This window comes from Podarcis melisellensis (assembly GCF_964234715.1).
Source record: "Podarcis melisellensis genome assembly, chromosome: 16".
Taxonomy (NCBI): domain Eukaryota; kingdom Metazoa; phylum Chordata; class Lepidosauria; order Squamata; family Lacertidae; genus Podarcis; species Podarcis melisellensis.
The window spans coordinates 5,616,001-5,636,985 of record NC_138533.1 but is presented as its reverse complement, the minus strand read 5'-3'; the positions used below and the strand labels follow the sequence as shown (position 1 = coordinate 5,636,985).

At 44.4% G+C, this 20,985-nt stretch overlaps 1 protein-coding gene across 2 annotated transcripts; it reads left to right on the top strand.

Moving 5' to 3' along the window:
• Nucleotides 1-965: 965 nt before the first annotated feature.
• On the top strand, nt 966-20,741 carry LOC309358551 (CD48 antigen-like). 2 transcript variants are annotated; one of them, XM_081891816.1, is made up of 7 exons: nt 966-1,988; nt 5,337-5,681; nt 6,188-6,487; nt 9,040-9,171; nt 9,946-10,037; nt 15,819-15,916; nt 16,053-16,919. In XM_081891816.1, exons 1-6 carry the CDS (start codon nt 1,859-1,861, stop codon nt 15,909-15,911), a joined length of 1,092 nt encoding a protein of 363 aa, XP_081747942.1. In that variant the 5' UTR covers nt 966-1,858; the 3' UTR covers nt 15,912-15,916; nt 16,053-16,919. The 2 variants fall into 2 exon arrangements, with proteins under 2 accessions (XP_081747942.1, XP_081747941.1); XM_081891815.1 differs by lacking the exon at nt 16,053-16,919 and adding an exon at nt 17,607-20,741 and having other exon boundaries at nt 969-1,988.
• The last annotated feature ends 244 nt before the right edge of the window (nt 20,742-20,985 follow it).

Below are 20,985 nucleotides of genomic sequence, written 5' to 3'. Positions count from 1 at the left end.
AGGACTTGCTGATCAGAAGGTCGGCGGTTCGAATCCCCGCGACGGGATGAGCTCCCGTTGCTCAGTCCCTGCTCCTGCCCACCTAGCAGTTCGAAAGCACATCAAAGTGCAAGTAGATAAATAGGTACCACTCCGGCAGGAAGGTAAAAGCTGTTTCCATGTGCTGCTCTGGTTCACCAGAAGTGGCTTAGTCATGCTGGCCACATGACCCGGAAGCTGTACGCCGGCTCCCTCAGCCAATAAAGCGAGATGAGTGCCGCAACCCCAGAGTCAGCCATGACTGGACCTAATGGTCAGGGGTCCCTTTACCTTTAAGAGGCCTGAGTGCAAACTGATAGCTGAAGGATGCTTCATGCAGCCTCATTTGAATGCCTGCCTGCTCCTCCCTCCTTAATCTTTTGCAACATGTAAATAGAGATGGCTACACCTGCAGGCAATTTTTTCCCACCCACTAGCTGTCCTTTGCTTGATGCTGGAGTACCTGGAAACCTGCACACCTGTTTCTCATCTTTCAGCTGCCCAGATGAATAGCATTAGCACCCTATTGTGGGTTTCTGAATTTTTAAAATATAGCTACCTTGAGTGCAGAGATAGATTCTAAGGCTGTGCACCAGCTTCAGCAGGGGAACCAGCTTGGATGGCTCTAAAAGTGGATTAGACAAATCTAAGAAAACTGTTTGTAACAACAACAACAACAATTTATTATTTATACCCCGCTCATCTGTCTGGGTTTCCCCAGCCGCTCTGGGCGGCTCCCAACAGAATATTAAAAGCACAATAAAACAGCAAACATTAAAAGCTTCCCTAAACAGGGCTGCCTTCAGATGTCTTCTAAAAGTCAGATTGTTGTTTATTTCCTTGAAATCTGATAGGAGGGTGTTCCATAGGGCAGGATCTTTTGCAGTCATGCAAGTATGGGACAAATGAAGACAGCCAAGAACGCCCTGCTACACTTTCTTCTCTCTGCCTGCTTTTCATCATTTTGCAAAGGCTGCTCTCTCTCCCAGAGGACTGACTATGAGCCGTGCCTCTTAGAAGGCATTGATGGAAGGAGCACCATACTCCATCTTCAGCCTTGAGATAACTTGAAGTCCAAAACTCTGCCTGGGGATATGCAGTTGCCCAGCATTACGCCTGGAGAGAGCAGCGCTTGAGTGGTGAGGGAGGGACAGCCCTCTGCACATGCCTAGGGACAATTTTCACAGAGTTCTTAATGGTGGTGATCAGCTGGAATTTTGAACCTTTACATCAGCCCTGGAAAGGGAAGGGAAGTTTTGAAAGCGGAGCCAGAGAAAGAAGGCAGGAGCCTGGTCAGCTTAAAACAGGGATGGGAAATATTGTTCAACCTGAGGACCACATGCCGGTGATGGGTGAGAAGAGAGGCAAAACAGGCTGGAGAATGAATGTGAATTTGGCCTTTGCAGACGAGGGGGTTTCTCTACACACAAAGCAGGTCTGGGAATGGGTGTGACATGCAGAGAGGCTTATGGGGTCTGAGGGAAATGCATTTTTCTCCATCTCTGATGAAGACAGAGGGCAGGAACTCCAAGAGACTTGAAGGGAGATAGCTCTCATTTGGGCACTAGAGCTGGACTGTTGGGGTCTCTCCCGGTGCTTACAATTCTATTATTCTGTGCATTGGCAGAATCTGCTAAGAAGGAGCTAAAAACCAGCTGGAGGTCGAACAAAAGGGGCTGGCTGCCAGCTCGTAACCACACCTCTCCTCTCCATAAACGCCCCCACCTTCCTCTTTTCGGCACACAGAGAAAATGAGCTTCTCAATTTTTCTCCTCCTAAAAATGCTCAACCTCTCATCACTTCACACAGCTTTCAGACCCATCTTCTGAATGGATTTACGATGAACGACCAATGTCTGTGTGTCTTGAAGAGGAGTCCTCCACGCAGCAGGCAAAAGGGGGCTGCGAATGGCTGCAAACGAAGCCTGGAGCTCTTTCTTCTGACTCTGTCTTTGCTTTCTTCTCCCTCTGGTAAGTCCTCCAAGGCTTCATAAGGTGATATGTGCTTGTTTTTCCAGGAAAAGACGTTTGTGTAGAAGGCCTCCGTGTCTGCTGAAGCGGCCTCACAATCCCTTCATGGCTCTGTTATTTGGTAACAATAAGCTACATTACGCGCAGAGCGCAAACAACAGAGGGGATGCAGCCAGGAGACTCGCTGTTCTGTAATGGATGGATGCAGAGGCCGCCGACTATAAAATCGTTTGAAACAGGACTGCTTCCTTCTCAAGCAAGTGCATTTTAGGGTTGGAACAGAGCGAGATGCCTCAGTTTTCTTCCTCTCAAAATGGAGGGATTCTTCTTTGCAGGAAATTTCATTTCAGCTTTAGCTGGGGAAAGCTGGTCCCGCAAGCGATCCTTCAAAGACTCAGTCCTGGAATATCAGGCTGCTTTGTGTTCAAAAAGGCAGTTTGCAATGATGGTTCTGCAGTCTGACAAAGAACCTTTCAGAATTGAATAATGATATCCATTACACTCTGAGTGGCTCTCCTTTTGGGCTTCAATTAAAAGCTGCAGTTAGTGTATAATTCTGGTATGAGTGAGACCCTGTCCACATTTAACTCCTCTCCTCAGAGATCTGCATTGGCTTGTGGTCTGTTATGGGGCAGAACCTAGACTTTGGAACTCCCTGCTATTTGGCATCAGACAGGTGTCCTTAATGCTTAAAACCTCTCCATCCAGGCAACCTTACCCAGACATACAGAATTTGGCATGTGCTTTAATCGATGGCGGGGCTCCCAGGATTCAGAAACATTTTTATTTTTTTATCTTTTTTTATCCACAGAAACATACAAAGAGCATAACTTAAAGCTTGTGTAAAGGTCAGTTCCTGAAATTAATAGGCAAGCAGAAATCACAAAAGATATTGTGCAATATTATGTTTTAATGTTAATGTGTTTTAATCATTGTCAGTCACCCTGGGGCCTTAGAGCGAAAGGTGGGCAATATATTGCAATCAAGTAATTCATTAAACTATAATGAGTTTAATCAATTAAAGTCGCAGACCGAGATGGTGACATTACATCCTTCACTCTCCTATTCATATAAATTGCAGAATCAAACTATTCTGATCGAAAATGTACCCTCTGTTTAGCCCTCCCAGCCAATTTCAATTTATTGATCAACCTTTCAAATGAAGCTGTCTCTTCAATCTTTTAATATACCAATATTCTGGTGTAGCTTCTTCTAAGTCCTCCAAAAATCGATAGTTCTTCACTTTGCCTTCCCTTAAAGATGACCGATCAACACTTTACTTCTCACCTTCTTATTGCTGTTTGAGAAACTGCTTAACAAAGCTAAATTACAATCCATTTCTATATCTTGATTGGTTATATTCTCAATTTCATGAAATACTACACTCCCGCAATCTTTTTCAAACTGTTGTTAGCTGCCAATGAGAGAAGAATGGAGAATGAAACTGATGGAATATGCAGAAATGGACAAATTAACGGGGGAAATTCGAAACCAATGCGATCAGAGATTCACCGAGGACTGGAATAAATTTACAGAGTATATTAAAACTGTCTGTGATCAGGAAATAACGCTTGTTGGATTTCAAGAAGCCCTGTGAAAAGAATAGATAGGAATGTCGCTTAAAAGAGAAGATAAAATAAGGATTGTTAAAGTGCAACATAAATTTAGGAAATGTGAGAAGTTGTGATAAATATGAAAATTGTCAGATAGGCTGATGGAAGTCTAAAAGGATGTATAAGTTAAATTGGATGTTTAATTATAAATGGAATGGTTATTGGAAATTTGAATAAAATTTAATTAAAAAAACAAACAAACTGTTGTTAGCTTGTCTTTGTTGGGTTTTTTGCTAATAATTTTTATTAGTTTTCAATTACAATCCAGTAATTGGTGTGCAATACAATTTTATAATACAATTATTAATACCAATCATTCAAATACCAAATTATATAATTTAGATAAGGTGGGTCCCCCCACATGCTAGAATTGATGGCTTGATTATTTGCTTTATTTCTGCGTTCCAAAATCTTATTAATTTCCATTACATTCCAGTCATAATAATAATCCCTTATAGAACAACTGCAGTTTAATAACTTCTAATCGTGTTGACACATTAAATGATTTATAAAATTACAAGTGAGGAACGCAAACTGTATCCTTGTTCTTTCTGTGTGTGGCAATTATTCTGTCCGCAGTGTTTCCGTCCTCGTAAGATGTTATGTCAGTCTTTCCCCTGGTTGTTGCGGTTATCCACCATGCTTTGGGTGAAGCTGATATTCCATTGTTGTTCCAGAAATTTCTCAATTTCTCCATCCCATGCTTCGTTATTTTGCAACTTTCTCAGGCTGGGTAGAAGAGAGGTCTGTTGAACTGCAGATGACTCAATAATGAACCTTACCAGTTCCTTGGCAAGTTCACAGGCTCCTTTCATCCTTCCGTCCAACTGAAGATAAATGAGCAATTATACTGCCAATTAAATTTAATCCAAGTCCTCTTAGCGTTATTCAGTTCATTCCATAAACAATAAAGGATGCGGAAGAGTCAGCTCTAGTTTTTCATTGTAATTCTTTTGCAAAATAGAGTTTCCCTCCCTTTTTCCTTTTTTTTTACACACGGAGTTCCGTTTAATGTTATATTCCATATCTATAATCCGATTTCTTGCATCCTCACTGGTACAAATATAATTTGAACTAAAATTCATTTCGCACCGAATGAATTCTTCTCTCAAGTTCAAACCTTAAAGGCCTTGCAGTTGGTTTCGTTCCACAGTTTTTGATCTCATCTTTTCTAGCACGTGTCTGTACTTTAGTCCAAATTAAGCCCCAATTAACAGGAGTACCTCTGCTTCTTAATGGTGGCATAGGAGGGTTTTCGGCAAACGAAGTGCTATTGTACACTGCACCTCCCTGCCTCCCACAATCTGTTCCGGAATGAGAGCCAGGTACCGAAACAAACTGCGAGCGAAGCCCCTTCCTCCCTGTCCCTGGGGAAAACTTGCAAGGATAATTACCCTCAATCATCCTTGTTTTTCCTTAGCCAACAATCTCCCGCTGCTGTGGGGTCTTCCTCCATTAAGGCAGAGTGGAACCGGAAGCCCCAGCTTGCATTTGTTTTAATTATATCTTGACTTTTTAAAATACCTGTTTTTAACTTTGTTATTTTTAAAAGTGTTTTTTCCATTTAAAATCAAGTGGTTTATACATTTTGTTAGGTAAAAATAACGAATAAATCCACACATTTGGTAAAGCTTTAAATCTGTGATTCTGAGAGACTCTTCCAACCATTGTCCCTTTCTTTGACTTTGTTTCTCCCTTTTCCTTCCTTCTTTTCCATCTTCATGAACTTTTTAAGGTACTGCAAATATCAAAGTACAGAATCCCCACAAGGAGAAGTTGAATGGGATCCTGGGAGGCTGTGTGTTGCTCCCTGTAAGTATCCCTCCCTTGGAAACACTGAAAACAATTGAGTGGGATTTCCAGGGAGGAAATGGTTTCAAATTTCAACTGGCTGAATTGAGGGATGGAAAACTGGAGAGGCTCAATCCAGAGGACAGGTTTGGGCCAAGATTGGAGAAGGCCAATGAGACCACCCTGAGGATCAAAGACTTGGAAATGGATGACAGTGGCATATATTCCATTAAAGTGAGGTTTATTTCAACACAGTATGAAGATTACACCTTCCACCTCTCTGTGTATGGTAAGTACTTATTTATTCATCAGTGTCTATTTATTGTGGAATAGAGCCTGGAAAAGGAGCCAGCCTTTGGTGGGCTCAGATAATAATAATAATAATAATAATAATAATAATAATAATAATAATAATAAGCAGCTCCCAACAGAATATTAAAACCACAATTCAAGATCAAACATTAAATCTTCCCTAAACAGGGCTGCCTTCAGATGTCTTCTAAAAGTCAGATAGTTGTTTATTTCCATGACATCTGTCAAGGAAGGAGGCTGTTCCACAGGGCGGGCGCCACTACCGAGAAGGCCCTCTGCCTGGTTCCCTGTAACCTTGCTTCTTACAGGGGGGGAAATGCCAGAAGGCCCTCGGAACTGGACCTCAGTGTCCGGGCTGAATAATGGGGGTGGAGATGTTCCTTCAGGTATATTGTGCTGAGGCTATTTAGGGCTTTAAAGGTCAGCACCAACACTTTGAATTTTGCTCGGAAACGTATGAGCTTTTCATATGTTTTTCCACAGAACCAGTCCCAGAACCAAAAATCCTCTCCCAAGTTGTCTCCAAGAGCCCAGATGGCTGCAATGTGACCCTGCAGTGTCAGGTGCCTGGAAAGGGGGAATTCAACATCTCCTGGGAAAGAAGGGGTGCTTTCAGGGACTTAGAAGATAGTTCAAAGTCATATCACCTCTCTGGCAATGGCAACAGTCTCCACTTGTTCTGGAAGCTCAACTCCTCGGAGCCCAACATCACCTGCCTGGTCACCAACCCAGCAGATCAGAAAAGCATCTCCTCCAACTTGCTGCACATCTGCCAAACTGAAGGTGAGCAACTCTCTATTTTATTTAGAAAACTGCAGAAACCACTTACCGTATTTTTCGCTCCATAAGACGCACCAGGCCACAAGAAGCACCTGGTTTTTAGAGTAGGAAAACAAGAAAAAAAAATATTCTCAAAGCAGCGATCCCTCTTGCTGTTCTGGCTTCTGGGATAGCTGCGCAGCCTGCATTCGCTCCATAAGACGCACACACATTTCCCCTTACTTTTTAGGAGGGAAAAAGTGAGTCTTATAGAGCAAAAAATACGGTAATTAAAAATTCATTAATTTAATCTTTAAAAGCGCATAAAACACAGTGAAAGCTGAACAGTTATTTGTCCTCCTCCCCTTCCTCATTCTGCATTAGCTGGGTAGTTGATTGGGGTGCTGAACACCCAACACTTCGCTTCCATGTTAATTTCAAAATGAGCCTTATCATGGGGTCAATGAAATGGAAAGATTTTAATTTTTTCAAATGGAAATCTAGACAGATTTATGAGCCAGTGCAAACTTAGGAATCAGTCCTCGTAACTAGCTGAGGATGGCTGGGGACGATTGCACGATTCCTGCCAAAAGCAAACGGGTGAAATTTAGGGCGTTGTCTTATCCGTTTCTTCTCTCTCTCTCTCTCTTTATACTAGTGGTTTACAAAGGATAGAATATTCATTAAAACATACTTTTAAAAGCAGCCCTCAAAAGCACGTTACATAAACTTTTGAGATAGAACTGAAATCAGTACAGTAGCACCTTGAATCTCAAACGCCTTGGCTCCTGAACCAATTGACTCCCGAACGATCAAAACCCGGAAGTGAGTGTTCCTGTTTTCAAACGATTTTTGGAACCTGAACATCTGATGGTACTTCCACAGCTTCCAATTGGCTGCAAGAGCTTCTTGAAGCCAATCAGAAGCTGCACTTTGGTTTCCGAAAGTTTTGGAAGTCGAACAGACTTCCAGAACAGATTCTGTTCGACTTCCAAGGTACGGCTGTAATTTGAAAATAATCGTTCTTACTAAAATCGCATGTTAGAAAGTGCATGCTCTGGTGATTTAAAATTATCTGGCAACTTTAACAAAGAACTCCAGAACTATCCAGCCCTTCCTTCCTTCCTTCCTTCCTTCCTTCCTTCCTTCCTTCCTTCCTTCCTTCATTCCTTCATTCCTTCATTCCTTTCTTTCTTTTTACCTTACAAAATTTCCCCACCCAAAAATATGGACAGGTGGTCCAGTATCTCTCTGTTTAAGCCTTGTGGACATTTTTAACAGAGAAACCTGTGGGAAAAGACTTCCTTCTCCAGCTGCTTTTTATCATCCGAAAAATGCAGCTTTCACAAGCTTCAAAAGCTATAACAGATGCCGTAAACACAGGCCTCTTTGTCTGCGCCATAATTTATGTGGCTCTTATCATCCAGATAACGGCATTATATTTTAAAGCACCTTTATAACAGTGGTTATCTGAAAGTCTCCCTATATACATATATATTAAACCCAAAGACAGTGTAGCCTGCTATGGGACAGATTTTCTCACAAAGTCCAAAATATTCCACCTCTTTTCCACTTCACAGACCCAGTTGTTTTTTTGTCTCCAAGTCTAAAACACACATTGTTGGGACTAACCCTTATTTCAGCTTGCTTTCTCAGAGCAGCAAGAAGGCCATTCATTGGCAGCCATCAAGCCAACATCTGGCATGAGAAAACATCTGGGGATTATGACATGTGGGTTTTCTTTCCATGGAAAACAGCAGCTTCGGCAATGAATGGATTTCACAATGAACAGATTTCACAGCCATTCGATCACTCTCAGCATAGCTTATAAATCACATAATAATAGTAAGAATAATAATAATTTACCTCTAAGTACATATAATAATGAGAAAGCAGCAAGGAAAGAAATAGGAACCAGGTGAAGTGATCAGGAATAGGAGATGAATCACTGCAGATAACCACTGGGTGAAACTTTTTCACCCCGCAATGTTCTTTTTATTCTTCTATATCTGTTTTAAAAACCACAAGTTTTCACAGTAGTCCTGCTAACGTCTAAATGATCTGTTTGCAATATGTTTGTAAATATTCAATAAACCACTTCCGTTCCTTAATTAAAAAAAGGTTGTCTTGATTTCTAATTCTTCTAGTAAGTTTTGCCATTTCTGCATATCCCATTATTTTCTGTAACCATTCTTTTCTCATTGGAACTACATCTTCTTTTCATTTTTGGGCAAATATCTTTCTTGCAGCTGTAGCTGTATACATAAATAAGTTTCTATATTGCTGCGGTAGCTCTGATCCCATCAGATAAGTGGAGGCTTTCAAGAAGCTGTTTGCACACAGCTCTAGCCGAGACCCTTGTCCATGCCATAGCTGTCAACTTTTCCCTTTTCTTGCGAGGAATCCTATTCGGAATAAGAAAATTTCCCTTTAAAAAAAGGGAAACGTTGACAGCTATGGTCCACGCAACCCACCAATGAGCTGTGGGGTCTCCCTTCAAAGCACGTATTGCCCTACATTTTAGTGGTCTTCCAATATCTTGCACGAAAATACTATTATTTATCCAATCTTTACAGGTGGCAATCAAGCCGGACTGCATTGGAGCTGGAGCTGGACTTTTCTCATCATTTTCTTCATCATTTTGCTCCTCTTGGCTGGACTTGGGCTAAAGACCTGGAAGAAAAGAAGGAAAATGCCACCCAACAGAGGTAGGAAGCTTTTCATAAGAGCAGAAGGAAAGTCTTGAGGAAACCAACCAAAGAATCTGTTGGGATGACCATCTTGCCCACCACAGCTTATCTCTGTGAAACTTGAGTCCCTTTCAGTGCGGGTTTAGGGTTCCTATACATAGCTCTGTACCCTTAGGTGAAGGTAAAGGGACCCCTGACCATTAGGTCCAGTCATGGCCAACTCTGGGGTTGCGGCGCTCATCTCACTTTATTGGCCGAGGGAGCCGGCGTACAGCTTCCAGGTCATGTGGCCAGCATGACTAAGCCACTTCTGGCGAACCAGAGCAGCACACGGAAACGCAGTGTGTGTAATTAGCATATGTAATGAGGCATATTTAGCATATTTGGCATATGTAATGAGACGTTGCATCACATATGCTAAAACTATTTTTGGACATCTGCATACTATCCCTTGCTTTTTCTTATAGGACTAATTGCAGTTGTTAAAAGTCGTCAACAGGTTTACCATACCCATTGGGTCAATCGCCCATCTCCTACTACCTTCCTGAGAAAAACCCCACCCCACCCTATATCAGGGTCTGGTGACTTCTGTTTCAGTGTATCTGAAGAAGTGTGCATGCACACGAAAGCTTATACCCAGAACAAACTTGGTTGGTCCCTAAGGTGCTACTGGATTAAAAAAAAAAAATTAATTAATTTCGACTGTGTCAAACCAACACGGCTACCTATCTGAATCTGCTAGGCAGGTGTGGGTGACCCAATAGAGTAAATGTCTTATGTTCCCCTCTGCAGCTACCTCCATGATGCCAAGGGAGGAGCCACTTCCTGAGCTTCAGTACTCAGAGGTTGCAAAGAGAAGCCCCCCAGAAGGCGATGATGACCAGGTGAGAACTTCTTGCAGAACAGAATGGTGGGGGTGATGGAAATTGCGGTGGTGATGGAGATGATCGTGGCAATCCCAATGGTGGTGGTGATGATACGGCCTAGTTCGTAAGACCCCCCTTTAAGCCCTTACCATCTTTACTATTGGAAGGGAAATATTTACACTCCACTTCCATGTGTCTGCTCTGCATTAAAACACTTGAGCATGTATTACTGTACTGTTCATATTATAGGGCGTTCACTCCTTATATAAGGCACCCATTTTAATTAATGTTTGGGGCAGATCTGGGCTGGATCTAGACACATAAAAAAAACATTTCAGGAAAATGTGTTGCAAACCTCATATGGGGAAATCACGTTGCCTAAAGATGGAACTCTACAGCGCCATCTGGTGTCAGTGTTATAATGGATTTAAAAACCTTTTTTTATCAATGTAGCTGAGTCCCTGGTAACTATACATATACATAGCTATATATCTATATCTATATATTGATATTGAGATATATAGATATATACCTATCTATTTTTAATTTAAATTTTCTGTTTCACACTTTAGAATATTCATTCAAACAACCTTAAAATGTCAGTGACTTCCCCTCTTCTTTTTCCATGGTTCATTTTGCATATCGTAAATCCCTTCATATTTCACATAAGCTAAACCACTCAGTATTTCATTATCACATCCATCAAATCTTGTTTAGACTGTTGGATTTATCTTAATGCTGCCAACATTCTCAAGTCCCCCCCTCCCCATATATTCAATAAACATTTTCCAATCTTCTTTAAACGTGTGTTCTTTTTGTTCTGTTATACTATGCATTAGTTCCGCAAGCTGCGCATCTTCCATCAGTTTATGTTGCTACTCTTCTTTAGTTGGGACCTCGCTCGTTTTCCATCTGAGGGCTAACGAAACACGGGCCACAGTGGTGGCATACATAAATAATCTTTTTTGACACCTGGGAAAGTCCTAGTCCCTGGTAACTTTTAGAGTTCTCCCTCATTTCACCAGGCTAGTGAAGTCACAATTGAAGTGGCAAAATTATGTACGTTTAAATATCCTTAGCAAATATGCTCGTGTTCAGCAAGCCATTCTGCACTCTGCACTTCCACCTGCCCCAGCTGAGTCCTCCCCCACAAGCAGTTCATCAGCTCTCTTATTATTTATACCTCGCCCACCTGGCTGAGTTTCCCCAGCCACTCTAGGGTGGCTTGCAAAGATAGCAGCAGCAAATGCAAAGCAGGAAGAGGTGGCAAATGTCATTTCTGCTGTGTGGGTGTTCTGGCGGCTGCTCCTCTTTCAAGAGGTCCAGAGATCTGAAACAGATCCCTTTGCCTTACACCCCTGCCTCCCCACCCCATTTCAACCTTCTTTGTACACTGGTCATCAGGAGAGATGCTTGTTTTAATAACCCTGTTCTGAGGTTGCAAGTGGTAAAGGTAAAGGGACCCCTGACCATTAAGTCCAGTCGTGACTGACTCTGGGGTTGCAGCGCTCATCTCACTTTCTTGGCCGAGGGAGCTGGCGTACAGCTTCCGGGTCATATGGCCAGCAGGACTACGCCACTTCTGGCGAACCAGAGCAGCACATGGAAACACCGTTTACCTTCCCGCCGGAGCGGTACCTATTTATCTACTTGCACTTGGACGTGCTTTCGAACTGCTAGGTTGGCAGGAGCAGGGACCGAGCAACGGGAGCTCACCCCGTCGCGGGGATTTGAACTGCTGACCTTCTGACTGGCAAGTCCTAGGCTCTGTGGTTTAACCCACAGCACACCCGCATCCCAGGCGTTGCAGGTGGTAGCTGAGGATCAAGCTGTCTCAGTCCTGAAACCCTACTCGTTCTCTGGCTCTCTGCACCTGCAGTCTGTCCACATGAACGCAGGTTGCCAAATGAAAATACGGTTTTGTTTTCCCATTTTGTTGAATCACAGGACAGGAATCAGCTGGCTCTTTCAGTCTGTTCTTGTTCTACAGTTGCTTAGAATAAATGTTTCTGTTTATAGTTGTTGTCTTTTCTCTCTTCCTTCGTTTGTAATTTGCGTGTTTGTTTCTGTTTTGGAAGTGAGGGCTGCCTCGAAAACAATGCTATTCAGAGGAAGTTTCCACAATTTACTGTATTGCATAAAACAAATAACCACAGCACTTACCCACCTCCCAAAATGTTGTTCAGAGCTCAGAGGAAACCCACAGGAAATCCAGTTTCTTGGAATAGAAGACTGCTTCCTTCTTGAACAAACATGTTAACCGAAGCACCTTTACACCCTCATTCACAGATGCTGAGAGTGTCCTGTCCGCTTAGGTTAACCTTTGCATGTCGAGGTCCCCAGGCCACCCCAAATAACTCACACATCACACAGAATTTTTGTTCAAGGTTTTTGGCATAGTTTTGGCCACAACTTTATTAAAATACAAAAAATGTGAGTGGTTGCTTAGGCATTGGTTGCAACTATCTGCCCCCCAGTGGGGGACAGACTGACATTCCGCACGATGCGAAAGTCAGAAAAGGGGAATACTTTTGGGGGTAGCCCTCAGCCTTCCCCAAATGCAACCAGGGGCTCTTGCGTGGCCCTAGCCCCTTGACAGGGTTCAGACAAAAGCAATAGTGAGCCCCTGTATTCCTTTAACGGAATACCCTTGCAGCAGCAGCATTAGAGGGGCAGGCACAGCCAGTCTATGCCCCTCAACCAACCAAACCATAAACCAATGCCTAACCGCAAGTTGTGATGATTTGCTACGCAGTAGGCAAAAACCAAATGGCCCCAGCCAATCAGCCAGATGGACAAAATTCCTACTGGGTCCCTGCCCCAAGAGCAGATGACCCCATGACAGGCATAGCAAGGTCAAAGCGAACAACCCTAAATATAGGGGGGGGCAATTTGATGCACAGAGTGAAAAGAGGAAGCCCTACGCCTCGTGCAGGGAGTTTTAACATTTCTGGCTGTCAATCATCAAATGGCAACATTAACTTCTTCCCAACTACAAGGGAAGCCCAATCACAACAGTGGCCAAAGATCAATTAGTCCGCCCCACAACTTTGGAGTGTCCTGTCAGCCCCCACCACAACACATGCTCTCCATGAAGGAGAACTCGCTTTCTTAAAATATAGACTGAGTCAGACTTGGGCCCTACTGTTAATATCTTCTTCCCTATGCATTTAAGTGAGTTTAAAGGCAAGCATTAAAAAAAATTAAGCAGGAACATATATCTAACCTTAACTTTGACCCCTAATAAAGCCACAGTTGGGATGTATCTTGCAAACTTTGCAGTAGAATTAGCAATGGATACATCAAATTGTGTTTCTTTCGATTTCTGATTTTGCCAATCCCAAGGTTATTTCAACACGTTTCTGCATCCACTTGTGATTTTGTTTTGTTTTTTAAGTCCCCATGAAAATTAATCACGATCTTAGGACACATTTCTCCTAATAAATGCTCTTCAGGGTATGTATTTGTTGTATATAATATAGAATCCTGCTAAGCAGCCTAGAACTTTTCAGGTTCCTCCAAGCCTTAGGCAACACATAATTTATAAGCTATTTTTTCAGCTAATGCTAAACTGCACATCTATTTATACAAAAGTGAAAGTTGCAAATCCTGCAAGGCTTTAAATTTAGGGGGCACTGAGGTTGTTTGGTGCTTCTGCAAAAGAAACAGGGGAAATATATTCGTTGTTATGAAAATACAACGAGGAAGTAACGAGATAACAGCTGGTTATTTCTAAGTCGGTAAATTCCACCTTATGGAACACACTTTGCTTATTTATGATGCAAATCGATAGACAGATGGGAAACAATTCAACTTCCTCTAGGCAACCATGTTTGTGCAGGGAAAATGATATTTGCCCAGTGCCTTAATAGCACCTAAAGATATCTTGGAAATGACCCCTTAGCAGCTGCTAGATATAAATCCATTGTTAAGCATACACAGAGCAGCACTCACTCGGTTGCATCACACCTTTTAATTTCAGTGGGTCTACTTTGAGTAGAACCAACATTGGATACAACCCATTTTTTAATTTATGTACCATAAACACTAAGATAAGAAAACATGTGGGTAGAGCCAGTGTGGTGTAGTGGTTAAGAGCAGTAGACTCGTAATCTGGTGAACCGGGTTCGCTTCCCCGCTCCTCCACATGCAGCTGCTGGGTGACCTTGGGCCAGTCACACTTCTCTGAAGTCTCTCAGCCTCACTCACCTCACAGAGTGTTTGTTGTGGGGGAGGAAGGGAAAGGAGAATGTTAGCCGCTTTGAGACTCCTTCGGGTAGTGATAAAGCAGGATATCAAATCCAAACTCTTCTTCTAGATTACTGGTAGGGTGAGTCTTGAAGATATTGCATGCATCCCAACCTCCAAACAGGTGGGGGGAATTTCAGGGGTTCAGTTTCCTTGCAAATGAAGGTGAATGGAGACCGTGCAGTCTTTGGGATGCATGATTTTATTTACACATACATGCAACCTGAGGGTATTAGGGGAGAGGTAGTACTTCTGGTGGGGGATACGCCATATATCCTGCACTCAGCTCTCACTTGTGGTGCCAACTCCCAGCAGCCTGCCATGAGGGAGGAGGGTCGGGTTCCCTGAAGCCTGACACCTGACCATTGGCCGTGCCAGCAGCTGCGGCTCCTCAGAGTTTGATCTCAGCACTGCCTGGGGGGACGGGACACTAGGACCCCATCCCTGATCTAGGCAGTGAAGCATGAATGGGGAACATCTGTGGGTGTCCAAATGCTACTGGGAGCTGTCCAACAACATCTGGAAGGTCACCAGTTCCCCATCCCTCCTTTATTCCTTAAACCTCTGGTCCTCCAGGTGTTGCTGGACTTAAGGTCCTGTCACCCGAGACTAGCAGTCAGGGAGGATGAGAGGTCTTGTTCAACAACTTCTAGAGGGCCACAGGTTGCCCAACCCCAATTCAACACTTTCCCCTGTTTGGTTCCTGAATATAAACCCTTTGCTCCCTTTCTGGAAGCTGCTATCAGCAAGCCAGTTTTCTTCCTGTCCATCATCTGTTCATCCTTGCTTTTGTACACCTCTTTTCTTTTTGCGCTTCATCTCGCCTAGAATTTTCTGCCTGTCCTTTCTTGGTTTAGAGCATCTGAGAGGACTGTAGCCGTGTTTTCAGGGGACATACCTGAATGACAGAGCCCGCACGTTGCCTGAAAGAAGGTCCCAAGTCCACTCCTCAAAATCTCCTGCAAGATTTTGGGAAAGATAGGCAGCGTTTGCAAGATCCAAAGTCTTGTGTAGCCCCCATGCCTCCATTCTCAGTGGCTCCCAAGGTAAAGGTAAAGGGACCCCTGACCGGTAGGTCCAGTCGTGACTGACTCTGGGGTTGCGGTGCTCATCTCGCTTTATTGGCCTAGGGAGCCGGCATACAGCTGCTGGGTCATGTGGCCAGCATGACTAAGCCGCTTCCGGCAAACCAGAGCAGTGCACGGAAACGCCATTTACCTTCCCACCAGAGCGGTACCTATTTATCTACTTGCTTTGATGTGCTTTCGAACTGCTAGGTTGGCAGGAGCAGGGAGCGAGCAACGGGAGCTCACCCCGTCGTGGGGATTCGAACTGCCGACCTTCCGATCGGCAAGTCCTAGGCTCTGTGGTTTAACCCACAGCGCCACCTGCATCCCCAGTGGCTCCCAAAGGCCACCATAAATGATATAAGAGAATCACATATGCAGCTCGGCTAATCTCGGCCATTCACCGTGCATCATCCAAGTTCAGGAGTTCGGATGGTTTTAGCGCAGGGTCTGTAAAGGATACCATTTTGTTTTCCTCTTTCAGGAACAGACTCGTCTCCAAGATACCCCAAGGTCATTATCAACAGTGTATGCGGAGCTCCAACCACCTGCACGTCATTCTGAACAGGTCACGTGAGCAAGGTGAGGCTCCAATTCGGAACATGGGGAATTCATGCTAACAGACCCTCTAAGTGTCCCTATTTTCCAGGGACATCCATGATTTAGAGAAGCAGCCCTGGTTTCTGATTTGATCCCGGAATGCCCCGTTTTCCCTTAGGACATCTCTGTTTTCACTGGAGAAATGTTGGAAAGTATGGAGTTATCCGGCCCCCAAGCCATCTGAAAGCAATCCTAAACAGTCGTACATTGGATCCTGAACGCCTTGGTTCTCGGACGTTTTGGCTCCCAAATGCCACAAACCCGGATGTGAGTGTTCCGGTTTGCAAACATTTTTTGGAACCCAAACGTCTGACGGAGCTTCTGCAGCTTCTGATTTTATGGGCTACAATACACAACAACCCCGAAACCATACATCTCTCAGCAAAACACACATTTTCCCAACCTTGATGAGCAAAGATGAAAATACTCCAAGCATCTTCAGTTTTGACTTTTAAGCTCGCTTTCGCTTAACTGATCAGATATCACTCCCTGCCCTACCTCCCACTTCCTTTTAGCTCCTTCACATTTGTGAAAGAATGAATGGGTGAGTCTCTGTCAAATTCAAGAGCGAGAACTGCTCTTTGACATATAAAAAAAAGGACAGTCTCTCTGACCAAAGCCAGGAGGAAAAAAAGTGTGCTTTAAAAAGAGGACCGAACAGGTCACCAGCACAAAATATTCTGTTGCTCTTGCACGAAGCCAAGAACAAACACTCCACAAAACAAATTACATATTACTGTGTGTGTGTGGTCAACCACAGCAGAACTGCAAACGGTGACAGCCAGTTGTTGTGCAAAATACAATGCAAAGGGCACAGGCAACTTCCCAGACATTCTTACTCAGAAAAAAGTGCTACAAACCTGAGGGGTGCAAAGAGAGCTGCCTGCTTCCGAAATGATGGTCTCTCTTAAGCTGTTTTATCTGGGTCTCGACTTACACTGGGGTTGGGAAGGGTTGAACCAAGTGAAGACGTCGTAAAAGCGAAGGCAGAGGCAGCAGCGGAACATAGCCACTTGGGTGCGCAGACCTTGCAGCCAGGGGAGCAGCGAGCTGCCAATGGAGAACATTCGGTGCGCCGTCCGCCCACGACTCCCAAGCCTCCCCCAGCTGTCGAAACAAAGGGGGAAAGGAGGAATGCAGCTGGCAATGGGGCACAGCTCCCCCCTTCCCCCGACGGCTCGGGGTAGGCTTGGGCAGTGGCGTAGCGTGGGGGTGCAGGGAGGCCGGCCGCACCGGGCGCAACATCTTGGGGGGGGCGCGCTCGAGACTCGAGTGCTAAAATCCACGGGTTATGTGGGCGCAAATTATTTGCCTTGCCCCGGGTGCTGACAACCCACGCTACGCCTCTGGGCTTGGGAGCCACGGGCGGGCAGCGTGCCAAAAGTCACCCCCCTCAGCGAAGCACCCAGGGCGTACCGCCCCCACTGCACACCCCTTCCTCTGTCCCTGGGCAGAGGAGCTTTAGAGGGAAAGGATATTGGCTGGGTGGGAGATGGTGGGTGCTTTCTAAGTTCAGGCTGGCTTAGGAAACAAGCTTGGGTTATTTCCACCAAGTCAGTCCAGTTCGGACTGAAAAAGGGAGTGGCAGTTTCTTGAAACTGGTGCCCCCTGCAATTAAAAAAACAACAACCCATAGATTGTACATTTCTTTCTGTTTCCCTTTTCCCTGCAGGTCTGATGAAACGGGGAATTCCAAATTTTCAAGGCATCTTTCCATTACCACGGAAGCCTGGGCTGCTGGGAATCTCAGGAATCGCTGCTGTATACATTCCACTTCCTGCCAAGTACATGAATGCAATTGGTTAAACAGCTTCCTTGCTTACTTTTCCCACCGCCTGTAGAATCCAGCCCCAATCCAAGCATCTTACTCTGTTTCAAATTTGGTCAGTTTGCAGTCTTGAATCAAAGACGTATTTGCAGAAATTCAGAATTACTTGCTTATTTATTTTTAAAACAGCACACTAGGTGTGCTGGGCCAAGAGGATGTCTGTGCAAAGGCAATTTCTGGTCCCCACCACAAAAAAAGAAAAAGAAAAAAGGAACCATTACTGAATTGTCAGAAAGGCAGACATGCAGGCACCGTATGGAGCTTATAAACCACTTAGAGCTCCATTTTGACATTATGCACACTCATTATGTTAGTACTGGAGATTTCAAGGGAAGATAAATTATATCTATCTAATTCCGATTCCCTTTTGAGAACAGGTCAATGCTTCCCCCCCCCTTTTTTTAAAGTAACTTCCCTTTTCTGTTTCCCTTTTTTATTTTATTGCCAATACATTATCAGACCTTCTATCACAGCATATGATTTATAATTAGAAATGTACTTGGCTAAGAACGAAAGAGAATTGTTCCTACTTCCTCTGGCAGAGAGGGTCAGTCTGGGGGGAACAGTTTTTGCAACAGACGTTCAATTCACAGAGGCGTTTTACTGGGGGAGAGGACAACAAAAACCAAGCGGATTTGCCCATGGTGACAGAGCCTCATGAATAGTCCCACACATTCTTGTGGTAGTTTTGCAGATCAAGGCATCGCAAGGCATTTCTGAGGTCCGGAAGTGCTGACAGCTTGGGGGCCTCTGAGGTTCCAGGGAAACTTTTACTCAGAAAAAGCCCTCAGTCACCTGGCAGTGATAAGATCAGCCCCAAACCCTCAAAGCCACCAAATTTCTATAGAACTTCTGAAGAGCTCTGAGAATCCGGAAGAAAAATGGAAGCCTCTTTGATTGCAAGAGGAGGAAACTTTTGAGAAGAGCCCTGCTAAGAGCTGCTTTACCTTCCGATTCTCTGTTTTTGCAAAAGAAAAGAAAAAATCTCTTCTTTCAAACAGCTATCGACTTAGGCCTTGTCAGGAGGTGTCAAAGTCCGGTCTACGGGTGATTGAAGTCCCAGCTGAGGACTTCGGGACTGGGGGCAAGAGTGGCGGCAAGACTGAGAGTCCAGAAGCCAGGGTCTGAGGGTCAAGAAGCAAGGAGTCACGAAGTCAAGGGTCCGAGGGTCGAGAAGCAAAGAGTCAAGAAGCCGAGGTCAGAGGATCAGGAAGCAAGAAGCCAAACGCAGCAAGGCAGGAAACCTGTTGCTGTGGCAGAGAGCCTCACCTTTGCGGCCGTGCCTTGCCTCTCCAGAACAAACTTAGGAAGGCCCCAGTCCTGCGAAGCCCTCCCGGTCACAGGGCCTGGCTCCTGCACGCACTCCTGACAGGAGTACTGTGGACCATGGGTTTGCTTTTCCATGCTACTGTTTCTCCTCCTTTCCTCCATTTTTAATACACAGACATCATAATGAGTACTTTCTGTTGTAACCACGCCAAAGATGGAGGCACAGCTGGGTTAGGGGGAACCAAAGTTCACAGAATAGACAGGCAGGCAGACGCAGTCGTACCTTGGTTGTCGAACGCTCCGGAACTCAGACGTTTTGGCTCCCAAACGCTGCAACCCTGGAAGTGATTGTTCCGGTTTGAGGACGTTCTTTGGAACCTGAATGTCCAACGCGGCTTCCGTGGCTTCCTGCAGCCAATCAGAAGCCCCAATTTGGTTTTCAAACGTGTTGGAAGTCGAACGGACTTCTGGAACAGATTCCATTCAACTTTCAAGGTACGACTGTAGATAGGTAGGTAGATAGATAGGTAGGTAGATGATGGATAGATATAGGGAAAGTGGCTGGTTTAGGGGCCTGGGTGTGTTCAGTGGCACAGTATTCTAGACAAAAGTCGGAGTTGGGAGCCTCTGAAATGGACTTGTTGGAAACGAGGACGGGACCACTTCTGCAACATATTGTTCCATTTCTTTTGTTTATGATTTGCTGTTGTCTTGGGTGTTACATGACCGTATTTTGTACTATAGTTTGTGTTCCGGTTTTTCAAAGTGACTGTGATGTTTGTATTTATTCTTGCAAAGCTGCCTTAGTGCCATTGGTCCACCTCTGTAAGTATCTGTAGATGCAGGGGGTGGGGGGTGGCAAGGATTAACCCCTTCAAAGGAACAGGGGCAGATTTAGGTTTGATGAGGCCCTAAGCTACTGAAGGTATGCAATTCCTGAGTTTGGTCCAGAAAGCAGGAATTTAGCCATGCAGGCAGAGGAGCGTGTTCTGGTCCTCGGGTGGGTTTTGAAGCAGCCGGGTCATGGCAAAGCGATGTCTTTGCCCCCAGAAGTGCTCAGTGTCCTAAAGAACTGCCAAGATGACTGCAGATCCCAGAAGAAGGTTGCAAGAGAGGCCATATTGTGCATTGAGGCTGCTGCTCAGGAGCAGAACAGACACAGGGAGCCCACCTGTCAAGCTCGCTGCTGCCCCAAAACCCACTCCCATCCTGCGCATTACACGAGGGGAATATGCTGTACTTTTGGCCCAGGAAAACTGGTTGAGTTTAATCTGTCGGCTTTGCTTCTCTCTGTTCCCCATTCTTTTAAAATGAAAATCCGGCTCCCTACAGGTCTGCAGCAGTTTTCAATTTTTATAAACCTCCTTGTGAAACTTTCTCCTAGTAAAAACATTTTGACTAATATACAAAATTTCCCTGGTACAATACATTATTGTATGCTATCTGTGTTGAATGGTCTCTTTAAATTCGAAGGTTCATTATTGTTCCACAAGATGTGTATTCCTTTAAGGGCCAGAGCAAATAACGCGACCTAGTTTTACAGCTGTGAAGCAGTATAGCAGGTGCGATTAAGTTATGTTAATTAAGCTGTTGGGTATAGGATATAAAGAGCAGCACCTAGCTCTCGCAGTAGTCTGGTGGACGGGCCATGCTTATTGATATATTGTAAAAGGAGCTTTCATTTTTGTTATTAAAACCTAGCAAAAGTTATTTCTGCGTTCCTTGTAATGTGTGGTCTCCCCAGCATGCCTTCTGCAGTGCAACTAATCTGCTAATCTGCACTAATAAATTCATTCTTGTGCACACTTATCCCTCAAGAGATGCTCTTTTTAAAATAAATAATGTTTGGATGGCATGTTTGCATCACAGCTTCAAATAAGTGCAAATTCCGGAGGGTGGCTGTGAGTTAGATAGATTCGCTTTTAAATACAAACTGAAATGACCTTCTCCTTGA